The sequence below is a fragment of the Ailuropoda melanoleuca genome, chromosome 3 (genome assembly GCF_002007445.2).
Source record: "Ailuropoda melanoleuca isolate Jingjing chromosome 3, ASM200744v2, whole genome shotgun sequence".
Classification (NCBI taxonomy): domain Eukaryota; kingdom Metazoa; phylum Chordata; class Mammalia; order Carnivora; family Ursidae; genus Ailuropoda; species Ailuropoda melanoleuca.
In genome coordinates, this window is record NC_048220.1 from 83782427 (window position 1) to 83801465 (window position 19039).

General features: G+C 52.8%; 1 protein-coding gene across 2 annotated transcripts in view; it reads right to left on the minus strand.

Moving 5' to 3' along the window:
- CDHR2 (cadherin related family member 2) overlaps positions 1 to 18988 on the minus strand; it is a 35562-nt gene extending 16574 nt beyond the window's left edge. The window contains exons 1-11 of one of the 2 annotated variants that reach the window (XM_034656701.1): positions 18866 to 18988; positions 9421 to 9487; positions 9080 to 9151; positions 4672 to 4811; positions 4504 to 4557; positions 3197 to 3286; positions 1375 to 1464; positions 657 to 782; positions 439 to 585; positions 276 to 351; positions 72 to 187 (exon numbers count right to left, since the gene is read on the minus strand). In XM_034656701.1, coding sequence (XP_034512592.1) covers positions 72 to 187; positions 276 to 351; positions 439 to 585; positions 657 to 782; positions 1375 to 1464; positions 3197 to 3286; positions 4504 to 4557; positions 4672 to 4811; positions 9080 to 9151; positions 9421 to 9487; positions 18866 to 18982 — 1095 coding nt within the window. In that variant the 5' untranslated portion in view covers positions 18983 to 18988. Of the gene's footprint in view, positions 1 to 71; positions 188 to 275; positions 352 to 438; positions 586 to 656; positions 783 to 1374; positions 1465 to 3196; positions 3287 to 4503; positions 4558 to 4671; positions 4812 to 9079; positions 9152 to 9420; positions 9488 to 15169; positions 15556 to 18865 lie in introns of those variants that run through there. The other variant, XM_034656702.1, reaches the window with a different exon arrangement.
- Positions 18989 to 19039: the final 51 nt, after the last annotated feature.

Consider the following 19039-nt stretch of genomic DNA (forward strand, 5'->3'; position numbering starts at 1 on the left):
GTCTCTATCTCTGTTGAATAAATAAATAAAATTAAAAAAAAAAAAAAAGAGGCAGTGGACCCCTCACTCACCGTGACTTGCACCTTCACCTCCTCATCCTCGTCCAGCAACTGCTCACGGTCCAGGGAACCACTGACTGTGATCACCCCATCCGGGCCAATGTCGAACCAGCCGGGCCTTGTGGAGTCTGGGGAAAGGCAGTAGGAGCTGCTATTTCCAGTGGCTCTGGCAGAGCCCCCACCCCTTCCTCCACCTGGGGACACCCCCGTTCTCACTGGAAATGCTGTAGGTCACCGGGTCATTGATGCCTTTGTCACCATCCACAGCCTCTACCTTCAGCACTGACGTTCCCTGTGCAGAGAAGCAGCTGGTTTCAGGGTGCCAGACCCTTTCCCGGCCTCTGTGTCCACCCAGACCCCTCTGGGTCCCCTGGCACACCTGGGGTGCGTCCTCAGCCACAGAGGCCGAGTAGAACTCCCTGATAAACTGGGGGTCCAGGTCTGGCTGGTCTATCACAGAGATGGACAGGAAGACAGGCGAGGAGCACTGGATGATGAAGCTGTTGTTGTATGTGCCGCCCGAGTCCTGCGGGGAGACAGGTCTCCATAAGGCCAGGCCTCGGGCTGCGGCGCCCCTCCGTCTGCACCCCCACTCACACAGGCCTTCAGCTCCAGCTGATAGAAGGCACTCTTGTTGTTGTAGCTGAGGCTGCCATTGAGGACGATGGAGCCATTGGGGAGGATCTCGAAGAGGTGCTGGCTGTCCCCAGTGCGAGGGATGACCTGAGGCAGAGCACAGTCAAGCCAGAACCCCCCTCTGAGACACTGGGGCTCGAACTCGGCTCTGCTCTGGACCAGCCCTGCCGCCCTCACCACATCACACGACCTCTCTGAGCCTCAGTTTCCACCTCTGGGAAATGAGCTCAGGTATCTCAGCAGTGGGTTGAGAGGAGAGTCAATGAGGTAAGGTATGTGCTGGGGTCATCACAGGCAGGAGACAGGAGCTGTAGCTGGCAAACTTGTCTGCAGGAGAACTGGGGTCACGCACCCCCGCTGTGTGACCTTGGACAAGACACTGTGCCTCTCAGTTTCCTCTTCTGTGTATCATGAACTCAGCAAGGGCCCAAACAGTGGCCCAGGAGAGAGGGTGGGAAGAAGGGTCCTGTCCATGGCAGGCACCCTCCTTAAGTAGTTTGGGCAAGTGAGGTCCAGAGGGGGCCAGCAAAAGGTTTGGGAGCCAGGGCCGGGCCACCACTAAAACCCTGTCCTCACCCCAACATGCAAAAGTTCCTGCAGGCTGTGTGGGAGATGCTGTCCCCTGGTGGTCTTGAGGAGCAGTGGGGCCCATATTCCCACGGGACTTGTCCGCACTCACCTCTTCTATGTGGTACACCACTGCTCCTGCCGACCCCGTGTCTGGGTCCGTGGCCAGCACAGAAAACACCAGGGAGCCGATGGGCAGGGTCTGTAAAGAGGAAGTCCAATCCATCCCCTCTGTGACCGAGCACTCATTTCCCCTCCCTGAGCTTGCGCCCCAATTGTACCACAGGGATAAGGCTTTCTGGAGCCTGAAACCCAGTGCTCCCCTTTCCCTCCCACCTGGGCTGGGCCTCTGGAGACAGCTGGGGGGAGGGAGGGATGGGAGCAGAGTACCCCCTCTTCCTCTCCCTACCACCTCAGTTGGCTTCTGATATACAGAGCCCCTTGGGATAAGGATGCACAATCATTCCAGAACCCAGGATGTGTCACTCAAACAGCCTGTGGGTTCTCTCCAGCCATAGCAGTACATTCCAGACAGCACCCTGCAGAGCTGGAAGTTTCTTTGGAGAGGCCTTTGCCCCCTGTGACCTGTCCACACCCTCAGTATTTCCACACAGTGGTCAAAGTGATCTTTGAAAATCGTGAATCAGACCACATCACTCTTGTGTTAAACACCCTCTGGCCACCTCTGTGACCTCACCTCCTCCTCACCTTCTACCCTCCATTCACACCAGCTTTCTGGTTACGCCTAGAGAACTCCAAAGTCATTCCCAGCTCAAAGCCATTGAATCTGCTGTTCCCTTGCCTGAAACATCCTTCTGCTGGGGCATCCCATGGCTGGCCCCCTCTTGCCGTGTAGGTCTCTGCTCAGTTGTCACCTACTCAGAAAAGCCTTTCCTGGTTGCTCAACCTAAGCCAGACCCCTTCCTGGTTACTTTCTTTCACTTTGCCCTGTTTTACATTCTTCATGGAGCTTATTTCCACCTGAAATAATCCTGCTTATTTAATGTCTCATTGATTATTATCTATATTCTTCATTAGAATTCAAGCTACTGAGGGTAGTGACCAGGTCTGCCTTATTTACCAGATAGTTTCAGCACCAAGGACAGTACCTGTATACAGTAGGTGCTCCATCAGAGTCTGTCAAATGGCTGCCTGGACCTCACGGGTCTTGTCTGACCTAGTGTGGGGCCCCACACCTCATATACCTTGCAAGCCACATGGTAATGAAGATCCAGGAGTGGTGTTTGCGTTTGCTGCTCAGGGGCCATTGGGGAACCTCCTCTCTGTGCAGGCAGTTCAAGTGCGGCTGCCCTCCCTTACTAGAGGGGAAGGCTCATGACGTAGACCTAGCCAATCAGAGTGTTCCGTACCCCTAGGTTGATAGGCACATGACCCAATGTGAACCATGAGAGTCAACCCTGGAGTTTTAGCCAGGACCATGGAGATAGAAACAGTCTGTGTTCAACTTGCCAAGCAGGGAGCTGCTTTCTTATCACCACAAGAGAGAATGGCCCCCTTACCCAAGGATGGGGGCAATAAGATAAGCCAAGCTGAGAGGTGGAGAGAAATCTCTTCTTGATAACATGGTTTGAGTACCTGGATCCACCATGCCTGAAGTTAGTATACCTCTAAATTGTTCAGATACGTGAGAAAATCAATTCCTTCTTTAAAAAAAAGTTTTGCTTTCATAACTGAATCATTCCAATACAGTCTGATTGATTGCAACGTGTTGCTGAAACTATTGTTCATGGGGTTACATTCCCCTGAATTTGGTTCCTGCAGCTGCCCCTTTAAGGGGTGCTTTTCCCTGATCCTGAACCACCCCCCCCCGACTGTCTCTTGTCCTTCGCACCCTGAGAAGAGCTTCTGGGATGCCTGCATCACACACACACACACACACACACACACACACACACTATTAAGGCAGATGTTACCTCATTGATGCTGGTGGAGAAGCCAGTATTCTGGAAAATGGGAGCATTGTCATTTCTGTCCTCCACGATCACCTGCATTGCCCTCAGCACCTGCAGTTGCGAAAACCCAGGTGAGCCTGGAAGATGCGAGAGCTTGAAAAGACAAAGGGAGGAGCACCTGGGTGGGACTGCAAGTGGGCTTCGCTTCTCAGCCAATTCGGCAATAGTTGGGGTTGTCTCATTTTTGATACAATTTCAAACACCAGAAAAGTTGCAAGTATAGTACACAAAACTCCCAATACTCTTCATCCAGATTTCGCCATTGTTTGATTTCTCTCTCTCTCTCCCCACGTGTTTACAGAACCATTTCTGAGTGAGTTGCCGACATAATTAGGTTATCCTTTAAAAATCTGAAATGTGTCCTACTTCAGGAATGTTCATTTTAGCTTTGTTTGCTGCAGTTTTAAGCTGCGGACAACCTGAGTGTCTGTTGTAGGACACGAGCGAGAGCATAACAGTACTTCCCCATGTAGAAAATAGGGCAAGAAACGGGGGACTCATGAGGCGACACGGGCAGAGCTCCAAAGCTGATTGTTGAATGAACAGGGCAGTTCAAGATAATATGTACAGAAGGACCCCGTTTGGGTTTCAGGAAATGCACCGAAACTACAATCTTTCTTCCAGGGATTCATATAAATGCAAATGCATGGCGAGGGGTGTGGAAGAGCGATGACCGGACGCTTTGGCTGGGAGACGGCTGGAAAGGGTCACTCCGGAGACTCGGGCTTCAGCAGCACTTTTTGAGATGTTTACGAAGAGAATGTATTCATGAATATCCAAGTCATTAAAGTGATTTTTTTAATGGACGCGGTTTGGGGAATGTATTTTAAAGACAAAATCCTCAACTTCCACAGACATAAGGCACAGTGGTGTCCGCGTGTTACTTAGAAATAGGAGTGCTGACACCAACACATTCACCTGGGGGAGTTGAAAGTGACTGTCTTAGAAGAGCTAAGATAGGGAGGCATTTAGCACTTGTTTTTAAATTAACATTTATATTAACATAAATTAATATGATTAATGTTATAACATAAATGAGATCTTTATATAATTAAAGTAAATTAATAATAATGTTAAAATCTTGGTAATATTGTGTGACCCAAAATGGACAAGTATAATTGGGATGAAAATAAACATTACATTCAGTTTTTGTTAGCTAGGGCTCTCTCTGCTTGCTTGAGGTAGAGGGCGTAGTCAGGAAGGGCCCCTAGTCTCCTGCTCTCTGATCCCAGGGCCACCCTCTCCTCCCCTCCCCCCTTCCAACTCACTGGGTTGTTGTGACCGTCGCTCACGGAGATGGTGATGGGGAACAAGTAGAGCGTCTGTGGGGCAGAGAGAAGAGGCCCGAGGTGAGCCCCTGCTCGGGGTGGGAGCACAGGCAGGGCCCCCACCTCCCCACCCCCCTTCCGGGGTCTTCCCAGGCTGCTGCCCTTTACCTCGTAGTCCAGAGGGCTGGCCAGCTTCACTTCCCCTGTGGTTGGGATGACAGTGAAGAAGTAGGCAAATTGACCACTAATCTCATAGATCAGTGGGTCATTGTCCTGGTCCTGAGCTGCCAACCAGAAGGCCTCAGCACCTGGAGGTGGGACAGGGAATGCCCACGGTCCATGGCCACCTCTTTCAGCGCCAACCTGGCTGAGCTGGGCTAGGGGAGCCTGTCTTCTCTGTGTGCAGAAATCTGGGACCTCCCAGCCCCCAGGGCTCTGGCCTCGGTGGCCATAAATGTCAAGTTTGGCTTTGTTACTCAGCACCCGCTCGGTGGCTTTCATAACAGCATGCTGATTTCCTCTAGGGGAAGACCACATCTGCACTGGACACAGTGGGGAGGGCTGCGATCCAGGCATCTCCCTTTCTCCTGGCCCTGGAATTCCCTACCTGGAATCCCTTGAAACAAGTTCAAAGAGGGCTGCAGCGGAAGTATCTAGCTGCAGCAGCTAGGATGGGAGACGGCTAAAGTCTCTCTGGAGGTGCCTGGGCCTCCCCGAAGCCCTCCCTTCACCCGGAGAGCTTGTCCAGAGGCTGCCAGAAACACCATCTGCTCCAGTGAGCGTCTGCTGCTGGCCAGGAGCCCCCGCTCCTTCACTGTGCCCCCAGTGGGCTTGTCCCTGGGCAGAGCAGGGGCTTGGAGATACCGGGGGACTGGACGATCCCAAGGCCATCGACTCTCCAGTCTGAAAGAGACTTTCTACAGATCCATCCAACCCCTCTCCAAGACCTCACCTCCTTTATCACATCCAGCCCCTGCTCAGCCACCACCAGCATGACACTTACTTTCCTCAGCCACCCCCTTCCACTGTCGGACAACTGCCCCTTGGCAAGGGCTGTCTGCATTTCACCAAAATGTGTTTCCCTGTAAGTCCCAGCTGTGGGGACCCAAAGGCTTCATCTGTTCTGTCCATGAGGTGTGGTGCCCAGGGCCATGAGACTTTTAGGAGACCCACAGGAATGTTTCACTGCTGTCATAAAATATAATTTTAATATAGAGTCAGGGGCCCACAAAGGAAAAGAAAATTTGGGAGGTGAGTGGATGGGCTTAAGCCTTATGCATATGTATTTGACTAGGGGCATAGAAAGATGTATCAGGGAAGAAATGCTCTTTAAAAGTTGACCTGAAGGGGCACCTGGATGGCTCTGTCAATTGAGCCTCCAGCTCTTGATTTCAGCTCAGATTGTGGTCTTGGGGTTACAGTCTTGAGGTTGTGGGATCGAGCCCCAGGTCAGGCTCTGTGCTTGGTGTGGAATCTGGGCGTGGATTCTCTCTCTCCCTCTGCCCCTCCCCCTGCTCACACTCTCTCTAAATAAATATATAAAATCTTACACAAAGTGGCCCCCAAAAAGAAGTTAAATGTAACAAATCAATAAATCTACAAAAATAAAAGACATCTATTAGGTCTCTGTATATTAACAATTATATATGTTTGTCACTAAACTAAAATTGATTTTTAAAACACCATAATTCTATATTTTTAAAAAGTCTGCCTCATGATGCAGGGCTATTGTACAGTGTTAGTGTCAGGAAAAGATGTCTCGTGTAGGGAGAAAGAACAGGGGGTGAGTGACCTAAGGGACGAGAGAGGGGGACCTGGGGGTGCTGGCCACATCCTAGTTCCTGATCCAGTGGTAGTTACACGGGATTCGATGCACTTTTCTGCACATATATTTTACTTCAAAACAGAAAGTCTAAATGACATAGTTTTAAAAAAAAATCTGACTGGGGCACCTGGGTGGCTCAGTCGGTGAAGCGTCTGCCTTCGGCTCAGGTCATGGTCTCAGGGTCCTGGGATCCAGCCCTGCATGGGTCTCCCTGCTCAGCAGGAAGCCTGCTTCTTCTTCTCCCACTCCCCCTGCTTGTGTTCCCTCTCTTAATGTCTCTCTCTCTGTCAAATAAATAAATAAAAATTTAAAAATCTGACTGAAAATGCTTTCCCATGTTAGGAGAGCCATAGAATTTATCTCAGGAAGAAGGAAATCGCCCTTTGGTTTAAGAAAGCCCAGGGAGGAGCCATGTGGTTATCAAAGAAGACCCTCATTTGGTCTGGCTCAGGGACGGAGGTGCGCTGCTCTCAACACTGAAGTTATTTGTTTTCTGTTTCTAGGGGGGTTGCAGAGGGCCGAGCGTGCCAGAGCCCCAGGGCTGGGGAGGTGAGGACACGTGCAGGGGCCCGGTGACCTGGCCAGGCCTGGAGAGAACACTCCGGTGACAACCGTGAGTGTGGCTTCCTGACTCATGCTGCCGTCTCCTCCCTTCTCCCCACATCTTCGCAAGGGCCTGGAGCTGGCTGGAGGGGACCAGGGACTGGCCAGGGAGCAGCAGGAAGGAATGAGAGGCAAGCCTCAACCTCCAAAAGAACACGCACAGCAGGAGCCTCTGAAAATAGGATGAGAATTGCGACTGTTTCATTTAGGTATTAAAGGCTCACCCGGAGCACGGAGATCTTGAGTGCGTTTGGGTTATGATATCTGCAACATTTGTTTGACATTTGTGTGTGTGTTTTATCTATGACCAAACAGATATGAAAATATATGTCAATATTGTTCACATATATACATTACTTCTTTCTTGGACAAAGAACATTTATAGATCTCAAATAGTTTGACCTCAGCTCAATCCTCCAGGGGAGATTGTGCCATCTCAGAGTGTAATGAGACTATCACCTCCCTCATCCCGGGTATTAACTCTTTACTAATATAACCCTAAATAAATTTTGCTATCCTGGCAACCACACTCAAATGCATGTGGCCTTCGTGCCTGCAAAGTCCATTCCCCCATCCTTTCCTCATGTACTCTGGCTTCTAAATCCCAGGGCTGACTCTGGGTTTCACCTTCTTTGATGCAGTCTCTTGTGTCATCTGGTAGCTTTAGATACCTGAAATCCCAATTCTGATGCTACGACAAAGACTGTGGCTTGTCACCCAATATTCACACCCTTCCTTTCTCTCAAAGCAAGAGAACCCCGGATTTTGAGCTGGGCACATGGCCAACCAAAATAAAGACCTCATTTCCCAGGTTCCCTTGCAGCTAGGTGTGGATATGTGGCTAAGTTCTGACCAATGAGTTGTGAGCAGAAAGAACAGTGTGTAAAATCTGGAGCCTATCCTTACGAGAAAGGGCTGAGCCTGCAAAGCCCCTTCCTCCCAGGCTGGCTGGAATCGGGTGTGGCATGAGCCATCTTGGACCACGTGGATGAGGGCCACACCCTAGGGAAGGCAGAGCCTGAAGATGGAAGGAGGGTGCCTGGCAGCAGAAGCATAAAACAGGGAACAGCCTGATGGAACAGAGCCCCAGACAGCCCTGGACGTGTTGCTGTAGATGGCTATATGAGAGAATTGTCAGCCTTGACCTTGCTTACACCTCTGTTATTTGAGGTCCCGTAATGCACAGCTGAGCCTGTATCTCGATGAACAGAGTCGTCTTCTGTTTCTGCTTCCCCAACCCATATCCTGCCTGATGGGAATTAGGTATTCAGTCCCTATGGCTTCTCCCAAAATGATGCTTCCCAGATGTCATTCCCTCTTGTACGCTGCCATAATCTTTACCATATCCAGTGTCTCATTATTTATGATCCTTCTTTTAATCGACTTATCATTTCACATAAATACATTTATTTTAAAAGTAAGCTTTAGGGGTACCTGGGTGGCTCAGTCAGTTAAGCATCTGACTCTTGGTTTCAGCTCAGGTCATGATCTCAGGGTCGTGGGATCAAGCCCCACTTCAGGCTCCCTGCTCAGCACAGAGTCTGCTTGAGATTCTCTCCCTCTCCCTCTGCCCCTTTCCCCACTTGTGTTCTCTCTCTCTCTCAAATAAATAAATAAAAAATCTTTTTTAAAAATAAAATAAAAGTAAGCTTTAGATCGTAGCTGTAAATCAAAATCCATTTCACTTGCCATAGATAGAAAGTTAGCTCTATGGAGAAAGGCAATGAAAATAAAGCACAGTTATTAACTTCTGGCAAGAAGTGTGTGAAAGGCTTTGAGCCTGAAACCTGCTCCCTGTTTAGGGGGGAGAAAGGCAGAGGGTGGAGGGAGGTTAGCAAGTGCGAGAGGTGGAAGAGAAAGAATGGTCCCACATGGATCCACTCTCCTTGGGGCATCAGAAACACCAGCAGGAGATGGGAAACAGGAAGAATGTTCTCGTGGTGTGTCTTGGTTGCTTGCAGTTGTGTGAGAGCCCTGACACACAAGCCGAAGAGGGGAAAACAAGCTTCTAGAATAGACTCCCTTTGGGCCACCTTTGCCCCATGATGAACCCCAGAGCTGCAGGATCGGAAGCGAGCCCATAAGGGATCCCCTGGGACTCTGTGGGTAAGGACTTGACACAGCCTGTGCACAGGGTTGGTGACTCACCCACGGGTAGGTCCTCGGGTAAATTCACTCTCGACATGTTTGACAAGAACATTGGGGCCACGTTGGCTGCCACTGTAGAAACAGAGGACACTTGGAACACCTGGATGCCTCTGCAAACCTGACTCCCAGCTGCCTCCCGTGGGAGCCCACCCCAGTCCCAGCCTTCGGCCCGCTCACCCGCCTGGCCTGGATTCGCCCCTAGGCCTCCCCAGGGCCGCCGTGCAGGGGGCGGGGTCATAGGAGATGGGAGTTTGCTGATGAGGCAGTGTCCCTCTCTCCCGGAGGTCCTGCCAAGGATCTCCAGGCTAGCGCTACTCTGGTGGGGGAGGGGAGGCACCCACCAGACACCGTGAGGGTAAAAACCAGGAGGCACGACAGCCACGGCAACGCCATCACGTCTGGAAGGACCTAGGGGAAGAGGGATCTGGGAAGGGGCAACTGTCCCCAGGCCTCCCTCCCTTTGGCGGACCCCCATCTGTCGGGGTCTGAGCCAGGCCCACCCCCACTCCCACTCATAGTTCTCCAGCTTTCAGGGCCCCTGTCACCCAACGCCCTTTTCCAGATGTTCCACAGTAAGGGGGAACCCAGAAGGGTGGGCAGTGTAACTGAGACTGGTCTGAAATTCCAGCCTGAGAATGACCCTGAACTTGACTCCAGAATTCAGTGTCCTGTGTAGCAGGGACTGCTCTAAGCACATTACATGTGTAATCTCGACATCCCACAAGTACGAGGTAGCTGAGAGAAGAAGGGGCATTCCTGAGGCCACAGGGGGAATCGATGACAAGACCCTGCTCTGAGCACAGGAGTTTGGGCTCCAGAATTCCTTCCTGCAACCACTACCCTACCCCGCCTATCTGAAATGTCTACAGTAATAGCATCCTTCAAAATCAGGTGCCTGAAGAGGGACTGTGACTTATCCAGGACAAGCCAGAGGTTCTATGGGTGGGCAGGGTCCTTTGTCCTGCTTGCTGACACGTTTAATAGCTGCCTTTGCAGCCTTTCCCAAAGTATGCTCCATAGAACCTTGGCCCTGTAAGATGTCCCACAGCAGGAGGGTTCCTTGGTCAAATCAGTTTGGGAAGAACTCAAGAGAAAATTTCCCCAATCTATGGCTGATTCCAAAAGATGGGGTTCTCCCAGGGGGAGAGAAAGAGACAGCAGAGCAAGAAGGGCTTCCAGAGCTGAACCTTGACAATGAAACAGCATCAGCACCCAGAAGTCTTCTCCCTCCCGCCTCCCTCCCCTCCTTCCAAGTTCCCATCTCAGGGATGCACCCATTTGCCAAGGTCACCCTTGACTCCCCTTTTCTGGAATGCCCCACATCCAATCTATGGTGACCCCTGCATTTCTCTCCATCCCACAGTGGCCACACTCATGGCCACCTTCCCCGGCACCTGGCTCAACCCTCCTCCAGGCCTCCCTCCCTTCAGTCTCTAATCCAGTTCGCTCAGCCCAAGTGATCCTTCCTCAACACCTCTGATGACCTCCCTCCCCTGTTCCGAGCCCTTTGATGGCTCCCCATCTCCCGAGTCCAAACTCTATAAAAGGGCTTCCACAGACCATCGTGCCTGTCTGCCACCTCCCTCCCCAGCGTCACTTCTAACCATTTCTTACCATGCCCCATTTCACCCCTCATGCTTTGCATGGCCACAAGTACACCCCGTTTTCCCTCACTGCTGGGGTAAACAGGGAATCAGGAGGGTTGGTAATTTTAAATGTCTGCTGACATTTCCTGAGCACCTACCATGTGCTGGGTACCCTGATTCATTCATTCATTCATTCATTCATTCATTCATTCATTCATTCATTCTTTTAATAAGTATTTATGGATGTCCACAGTCCCCTATGTGCCAGACCTTGTTCCCAGCAGTGGGGGAGTAATTGCGAGCAAAAGGGCCAAGGGACTGCCTTCACCCAGCTCACGGCTTAGTGAATAAGACAGACCCTAACAGGTAAACAAGCCTAGCTGCTTGCCGCACTCTGTGCTGCGCAGGGAGAGAATGAGGCTGCGTGGGAGCGTGAGGAGGGCTCTACTTTAGGCAGTGTGGCAGATAAAGAGGGCTGCAAACCTTTTGACTCTGCTCCCAGCAAGAGATGAGGCCTATGTCTGCCATCCCCCCCTCCCCCGAATCTGGTACATTCATCATGTTTTTATTTTCTCTATTTATGAGGTTTTAACATCTTGGGGGCCTCACCAGCCTTGCCCAGGTGAGCTCGTTCCTACATTGCCTGCAAACCTTCTCTCCTATATGAGCCAACCAACTTAGAGCCCACACCCCAACTCCCTCCTTTGTCTAACTCATACATCAAGTCAGTATTGTCCCTGCCCTGAGTCACTCCAGGGTCAAGCACTGGACAACCAAGGACGACCCCTTCATCCAGCTTAAATTATTCCCACTATTCAATCCTAAACTTGCTCTGCTGCCTGACCTGCAGCTTCCTTCCCACCTTCCTTCCACAGAACGCAATGCGCATGAAGGCTCTGGGTCATGCTTGCTCCTTTCTCCTTCTGCCTCCTGACCGAATGCTTCCCCATGTGGCCTTGCATGGCGTGGCAAGCCCCCTTCTCTAGAAAATTGTGATAAAAATCTTCTTTCAGAGGCGCCTGGGCGGCACAGCGGTTAAGCGTCTGCCTTCGGCTCAGGGCGTGATTTGGCATTATGGGATTGAGCCTCACGTCAGGCTCTTCCGCTATGAGCCTGCTTCTTCCTCTCCCCCTGCTTGTGTTCCCTCTCTCGCTGGCTGTCTCTATCTCTGTCAAATAAATAAATAAAATCTTTAAAAAAAAATCTTCTTTCAATGGCCTTAGCCTTTCCATGTCGTTACACAGTCACCTCCATAAATTAAAAATCCCACTGGTTATATAATTAAGACATCTGGGCAGGCCCCCTGACCGATTGGCAGAATATGGTGCCAGAGATGCTGTGCCAGGTTCCAGGCCTTGGCCCCAAGATACCGGCAGTTTCCCCTTCCAGTCTCTTGGAACTCGGCAGCCTCGCTCTAAGAAAGCCCCAGCGGCCTGTTGAAGAGACTCATGCGGAGAAGAAGCAAAGTCCCTGGCCAGCAGCCCAGCTGAGCTCCCAGTGAACAGCCAACGCGCGCCCTCGTGAGTAAGCCGCGGGCAGAAACCATCCCCAGATGGACGCTCTAGCTTCTAAAGAGCCGTGCGCGCCCAGCCCCGCCCACATCCAGGTTCCTAATCGTGATAAATGAGCGCTGCTGTTGGCAGGTAAGTCTTGGAGTGGTGTGTTATGTGCAGTGGCTGAGGAGAACACGCAGGGCGGAGTCTCTGAGGAAGGGACACGTCCGAAGGGTGAGAAGAGGGCACCCTGTGAGGAGTGGGGGAGGGGGCTTCCTCTTCAACATTTACCTCCACCTCCTCCTTCTTGAAGCCCCACTCAAATGATGGTAAAGATCTTAGAAGTTCAAGAGTTGATGAGAGATGGACAACTTTTCAAGCTAGTGATGGTTAAAACCAGAGTGGGGGGCACCTGGGTGGCTGTCAGTTAAGTGTCAGACTCTTGTTTTCAGCTCAGGTCATGATCCCAGGGTCCTGGGATTGAGCCCCCACATTGGGCTCCCTGCTCAGCCGAGACCCTACTTCTCCCTTTCCTCCCAGCTCGTGCTCTCTCTCGCTGTCTCTGTTGCTGTCTCTGTCTGTCTCTCTCTCTCAAATAAATAAAATTAAAAAAAAAAAAGACACCTCCCCCAACCACGGAAATAAAAAACAGAGAAAATGGACCTACTCAAGAGAAAAAAAAACCCCATAGATTCTGAAATGTGGGGGCCTCCATTGGATCACTTTATGAGGTGGTCTCCAAAAGACGGGTTCACCCACAACCCAGGGATCCTACTGGACTTAGAGCCTTGTTCTTTTTTTTTTCTTTTTTTAAAGATTTTATTTATTTATTCGACAGAGATAGAGACAGCCAGCCAGAGAGGGAACACAAGCAGGGAGAGCGGGAGAGGAAGAAGCAGGCTCAATAGAGGAGAAGCCTGATGTGGGGCTCGATCCCATACCGATGGGATCACGCCCTGAGCCGAAGGCAGACGCTTATCCGCTGTGCCACCCAGGCGCCCCTAGAGCCTTGTTCTTAATCATGAACAGGGAGCACCAGACACTGAAGGGAAGACGGGAGCCATCGCGTGCCGGAGCTGTTACTGAAAACCTCCGGGGCTTCAGGAAATTTAAAAGCCGGTTGGCATTGTGTTGGAGGCTCGAAATGAGCCAGCGCGGACGTATTGACAGCACGGAAACAGGCAAATACAACACATTATGGAAACCTGAACACCAGTGATGGACACTGAAAAATCCAAACCCAATCAAACAAAAATATGGGAAAAGGCAACTCAGAAGTGGATCGTTATTATAAATCTTACAGTATTATTTAAATGTTTAAAATTCAGTGCCCAGTCGGTGGAGCATGCCACTCTTGACATGCGGATTGCGAGTTTGAGCCTCACGTTGGGTGTAGGGATTACTTAAAAATAAAATCTTAAAAAAAAAAAATCAGTCCTGGGGCACCTGGGTGTCTCAGATGGTTGAGATTCTGCTTTCAGCTCAGGTCATGATCTCTGGGCCCTGGGATCCAGCCGCTGCTCAGCAGGAAGTCTGCTTCTCCCTCTCCCTATGCCTCTCTTCCTGCACGCCGGCGTGCTCTCTCTCTCTCTCTGTATCTCTCTGTCTCAAATGAATAAATAAAATCTTTAAAAAAAATGCATTCCCTCTTACACTGCTAAAGTCACCACTGTTAGAAGGTTGCTCCTGGTAACTCGGCCAATATGAGAGATGGCCCCTGGCCAACTACGAGCCAGGTGTGTTCCAGGAATTGGAAAGAGGGGTTCTGTGGCCAGAGCAAAGGGAGCAAGGGGCAGGGTGAGAGAAAGGGATGAGGAAGCAGGCAGAGGCAGATCGTGCCTGGCCCTGTGAGGGCGGTCTGCTTTAGGCTAAGGAAAACAGAGGGTCATTTCAAGGTTTAAGCAGGGGAGTAAGAGAGACTAATTTACTTTTCTAAAAGATCTTTCTAGCTGCTATGTGCTGGTGGATTGAACTGTTGGCGGCAGGGCTGGCGAGAAGAGACAGGAATAGAGAGATAATTTGGAGGCAGGACATTTGAAATTCACATAATTTAATCTCTGCAGCAACCCATTTTGCAGACAGAGAAACGGGCTCAGAGGAGCTCACAGCTAGAAGTGAGGGGGTCTCTCCCATGCACAGAGGGAAGGGTGCAGCCCTCACCTTCCCCCAGGGCTCCAGCAGGAGGGGAAAACCCCAGTTCAGCTGTGAACTCCAAACCTTCAAAATATTTGTCCTCTCTGAGCTGGTAACCTAACTGACTTAAACTAAGGAAACTCTCGCAGCAGCAAATTGTTCATCACCAGTGGTTATTTATAATCATGGAAACCGGAAGTAACCTGAGCGTAGGAACAGCAAGGAATGGTCAACAAGCTGTCACCAAGGCCCCAGTGGGATATGAGGCGGCTGCTGATCATCATGACGCGGAGCAGCTCCCAAGGAAGGAGTGTCTGCTCTGCACCAGATACGGAGCGGGACACGACTTGACGTAAGAACACCTAAGACAGGTACCGCTATACCCACTTTACAGATGGGGAAACTGGAGGTCAGAGAGGCAAATTGCTTACAGCCCTGAGAAGCAGCAAAGGCTCTCTGCGCAAGTCACTGCCCTCCTCTGAGCCCATTTCCTCAATTTTTTCCCCCTAAAACATTTTATTTATTGATTTGAGAGACAGAGAGAGAGCGAGCAGGAAGGAGGGGTTGGGGAGTGAGGGGCAGAGGCAGAAGGAGAAGCAGACTCCCCGCTAAGCAGGGAGCCCGATGCGGGGCTCGATCCCAGGACCCTGGGGTCATGACCTGAGCCGAAGGCAGACGCTTCACCGAATGAGCCCCCTGGGTGCCCCCACCATTCCTCATTTGTAAGATGAGACTGACAACTCTAAGAAGTTGTAGGGGTGGGGGAGGGGGCGGGAGTAGACTGCACCAACTCAGGGCCCCGAACCCGGACACTGAACACTGAGGGTGCTCGGCAAATGCAAACCCCTTCCTTCTGCCTGTTGTGGGGTCGTCTTTACCTTATGACTGCTACTCCCACTCCTCCGTGACACAGAGATGGTCGTGCTCTGGAGGAGGTCGGTTTGATGGAGCCGAGGTCAAGTGTAGTGACTGAGGCGGTCCTGGAGCTGGGCGTGGAGGTGGGGTTGGGACAGCTCTGTTGGGGGCGGAGGTGACCGTGGGGATGGAAGCAGTGATGGGGACGGATGCACTGGTAAGATTTGTGATGATGAGGGTGGAGAGGCAGATGGAGCTGGTGGTGGCTGGTGGGGGTGGGGTGGTGGTGGGCACACAGTGGGCCCACAGATGGAGCTGGATGCTGGTGATGGTGGTAGGCTGCTGGCATCCACCCTGGGAGCAAACTCCAGGGCACCTCAACACCGGCTGGATGCAGCCAGCCCTGACATCCCCTCGCTGTGCGGACTTGGACCTCACCCCTCACCTCTTTTCTCCTGCTTCCCCTTCAGGGGTGAGTCAGCAGCCACAGGACAATTCGTCATTAAGTATGCAGCCACAGGCGTGCAAAGTGTCCTCTTCACTATGACAAAGTGCAATTGGGAAAACAGGAAACTCCTGCCCTCGGGATCCAGTCCTCGAGGGGAAGGAAGCTGGCAAGGATGGGCCCAGTGCTGTGGCTGGCACTTTGTACCCTGTGCCATTCGGTCTTCGGCACACCATGGTCCAGGAGCAGAAGGGACGTGATGCAGTCAGTAATGGGATCAGAACCCAAAGCAGGAAGTCTGTGCTCTCTCTTTCCCAGCTTCTGGTTTGCTCTTCCCCATCAGCCAGACTTCCCCCAGGCACCTCAGAGCCCCCAAGGGCAAGGCAGAGGGACAACAGCCTTAACTGACAGCCTCTCCCTCCAGGGTCTCTGAGGCCTCCACTCCCAGACCCCTTCCTACAGCCAGCTACACTCATGGCTCATGGAAGCTTCTTCGACTTTCCCCTCCCATTCTCATGGGGCCTCAAGAAGCCTGATCTTTCTCAGAGCACCTACAATGGCCCTCTACCTTAGAGTCAGGCAAACCCAAAGTCTTTCCCCTGCATCTGGTCCAGACCATCGTCCTGGAAGGGAAGTGGCTGTCGATCGCCCTTATGCCTGAGCCCAGGGAGGATAAGGCCCCTGCCCAATGCCCCCAAGCCAGCTGGGGGCAAAGCTGGGGTGCCACTCCTCTGACTCCCATCGCACCCAGTCCAGTGCTCTTTCTTGCTGTGGTCCTGCCTCTTCTCTCCCCCTTCACCGCCTCCACACGGCGTTTCCCACAATCTTGGCCCTTTGCTCGAGACTTTTTACACACACACACACACACACACACACTGATTTGATCATAATGAGGCCAAAGTTCTTTGGTCCAGAGAGTCACCTCTGGATTTGGTCATTTGAGAAAAATGTAGAGGGCCCGTGTGAGCTAGGGAAGGAACGAGAATAAACTTGCTCCAGCAGTGAGCCTTCCCACTCACTGGGCACAGCACTCTGCCATGGCTCTGGCTGGCTGCGGGACACACTTCCTGCCCACCCCACCCACCCCCCTACCCCCTGCCTGGCAGGCTAAATCCTCACACGTCCTGAGTTTCTCTTCCCACACAAGCTCCTGCCCTGCCCCCTCCTGTGGCCCAGGGGCACAGAATGCTCCCCTTCCCAGTCCACACCCTCTATTTTCCTCCCTCCAGGCATTTGCATATGCTGTCTCCACCCTGAAAGCCTTCCCTGGCCTTCTGCATCTGTGCAAACTTTCTCCAACCTCTAAGGCCAGGTCAGATGCGGGGCCCCGTGTATGCGTTGGCTGGCCCTCCTCTGGCCCCGAAGTTCCTGGTCTCCCAGCAGGGGGCAGGGGGCAGGGGACAGAGCAGTTGCAAATGAACAAGATGTGAATGGAGTTGCCTATGAGTTGGGACTGGGGAGAGGCCTCGAGGGTGCCCCGGCCAGCCCACCCCAGGCTTCCACGGTGCCAACCCACCCTGGGCCTGCCCTATGCCATCTGCCCAGGGCCTCTGCTATGCCGGGGGCCTGGGTGTGAAGGAGGCAGACTCAGTCCAGCCCCAATACCACGCAGCCATCCCCAGAAGCTCTTCTGTCCTCCTCTCCACCTCTCAGTCTGCCTTCTAAAAAATGGGACTATCTACATTCTAGAAATTCCAGCTTTCTTTCCCCCACACTTTCCTTACTCTCAAAAAGGGCTGCTTGGAGAAGGGTCAAAAAAGGACACAGAGGGGAATCCCGGTGCTCTTGCCCCCCCAGGAGGCACACTCACCCTGGGCCTGGCGGCACGGACTCCTTGACCCCAGTGGGTGGGGGCACCAGCCGCAGCCCCCACCAGCCCAGGGCTTCCAGACTTTCTCCCCAACTGGAAGTGAGGACCCTAGATGTGCCCAGGGCCTCTAGGAGGACCAGAAGGGAGGTGCCCCTCATCACTCACGGGCCACCGTGGTGGCCACTGCTGCCTCCAGCTCACTACATACTTTCACTTCCGCTCTGTTTATGTCTCACAGCTGTGCCCCAGCTGTAGGAATTATTGCCCCAGGGTCCAGGTGAGAAAACCAAGGCTCAGGGAAGCTCAGAGAGGGCTGTCCAAGAGCAAGGGACAGAGCATTAGACCCGGGCTAGCTCCAAATCCGGGAGTCCCTGGGTGAGCCTTGGTCTGGGCTCCATTTGACTCCTACCTACACCCACAAGGCAGACGCCAGCCCATCCAGGGAGCCCTGGTGCAAGGATGCAGACCCTAGGAGCACCAGGCTCCCTGCCACGGGGTCCCTCCAGTGCCCATCACCCTGGCTGCTTCAGCGGCAGACAGATAATGGAGTCAAACGGCCCTGGTTCAGATTCCAGAACCTCACTCACTGTGCCCTCCCCTCACTCCAGGCAAGTCCTTACTCTGGGCCTCAGTTTCCCTGCCGAGAAATGGGGTGAGGTTAAGAGCCACAGAGTCCACACTCGTTTCCACCTGTCAGATCCCACTGTTTCCTGAGCCTGGGCTGGGCATCTGGTACCCCAGCCCCCCAGTGCCCGCCTCAGGGAAGAGGCCCACCCTGCCCTGCTTCTACCAGGTCTGGAATGAGCCAGAGTTGAGAGCCAGCCTGCATTCAGTGCCAGCCAGACACGTCCTGGAGCTGGCTGAGGTGGCAGTCAATCCATCATGGGCCACAGGCCCGCCTCTTCCTCAGGGCTCTCCAGCTTCCTTCCCGCACTGGGACCATCCTGCTTCTACAGATGTGGAAACCGAGGTCCAGAAGAGTTCCAGAGCCCCCCAAAGCCAGGATGGAGCTGGGATCTGAACCCAAGCAGTTGGGGTCGGAGCCCCGTTCTTTCTCCTCGAGCTCTGGGCACACCCCCCCCACCCCCGGCTCAGCAACCCTGTCTTTACCCCCTTGTGTTTCTTGTGAAAGAAGCCCAGGCAGGTCAACGCACTTCTCTGAGGGAACTGCCTGCCTTCTGTCCTGTGAAGAAACCTCCGTGTGTCCAAATGACCCAAGGACTTGGAAGGGCCGGGAGCCATCAGAACCTGGGAATAGGTATTATCACCCCCACATGGAGAAGAAACAGGCTTTGCAGTCAGCCTGGGACTCAGCTCCAGATCGGCCCAACCCAGCACCAGCATGCCCACCCAGCTGGGGGGGGACCCCCAGAGTTCGCCTGGGCCCCCACAACCCCACTCAGCCCCTACCCCTGGCCAGAAGACTCCCGAGCCCCTGCTGCAGCCAGGCTGTGCAGTTCCTACCTGGGCCCCAGAAGGGGCCGCGGATGCGGCAGATGGGCTCCGGCCGGCACCGTCTGGGGCCTGCCACAGAGCAGCCGGCAGACTTTGGCACCATCTCCTCCTCCCTTGAGCAATCATTAACCCTGCCAGAGACCACACCTCCCAGGATGGGAACGATGGGACTGACTCCTCAAC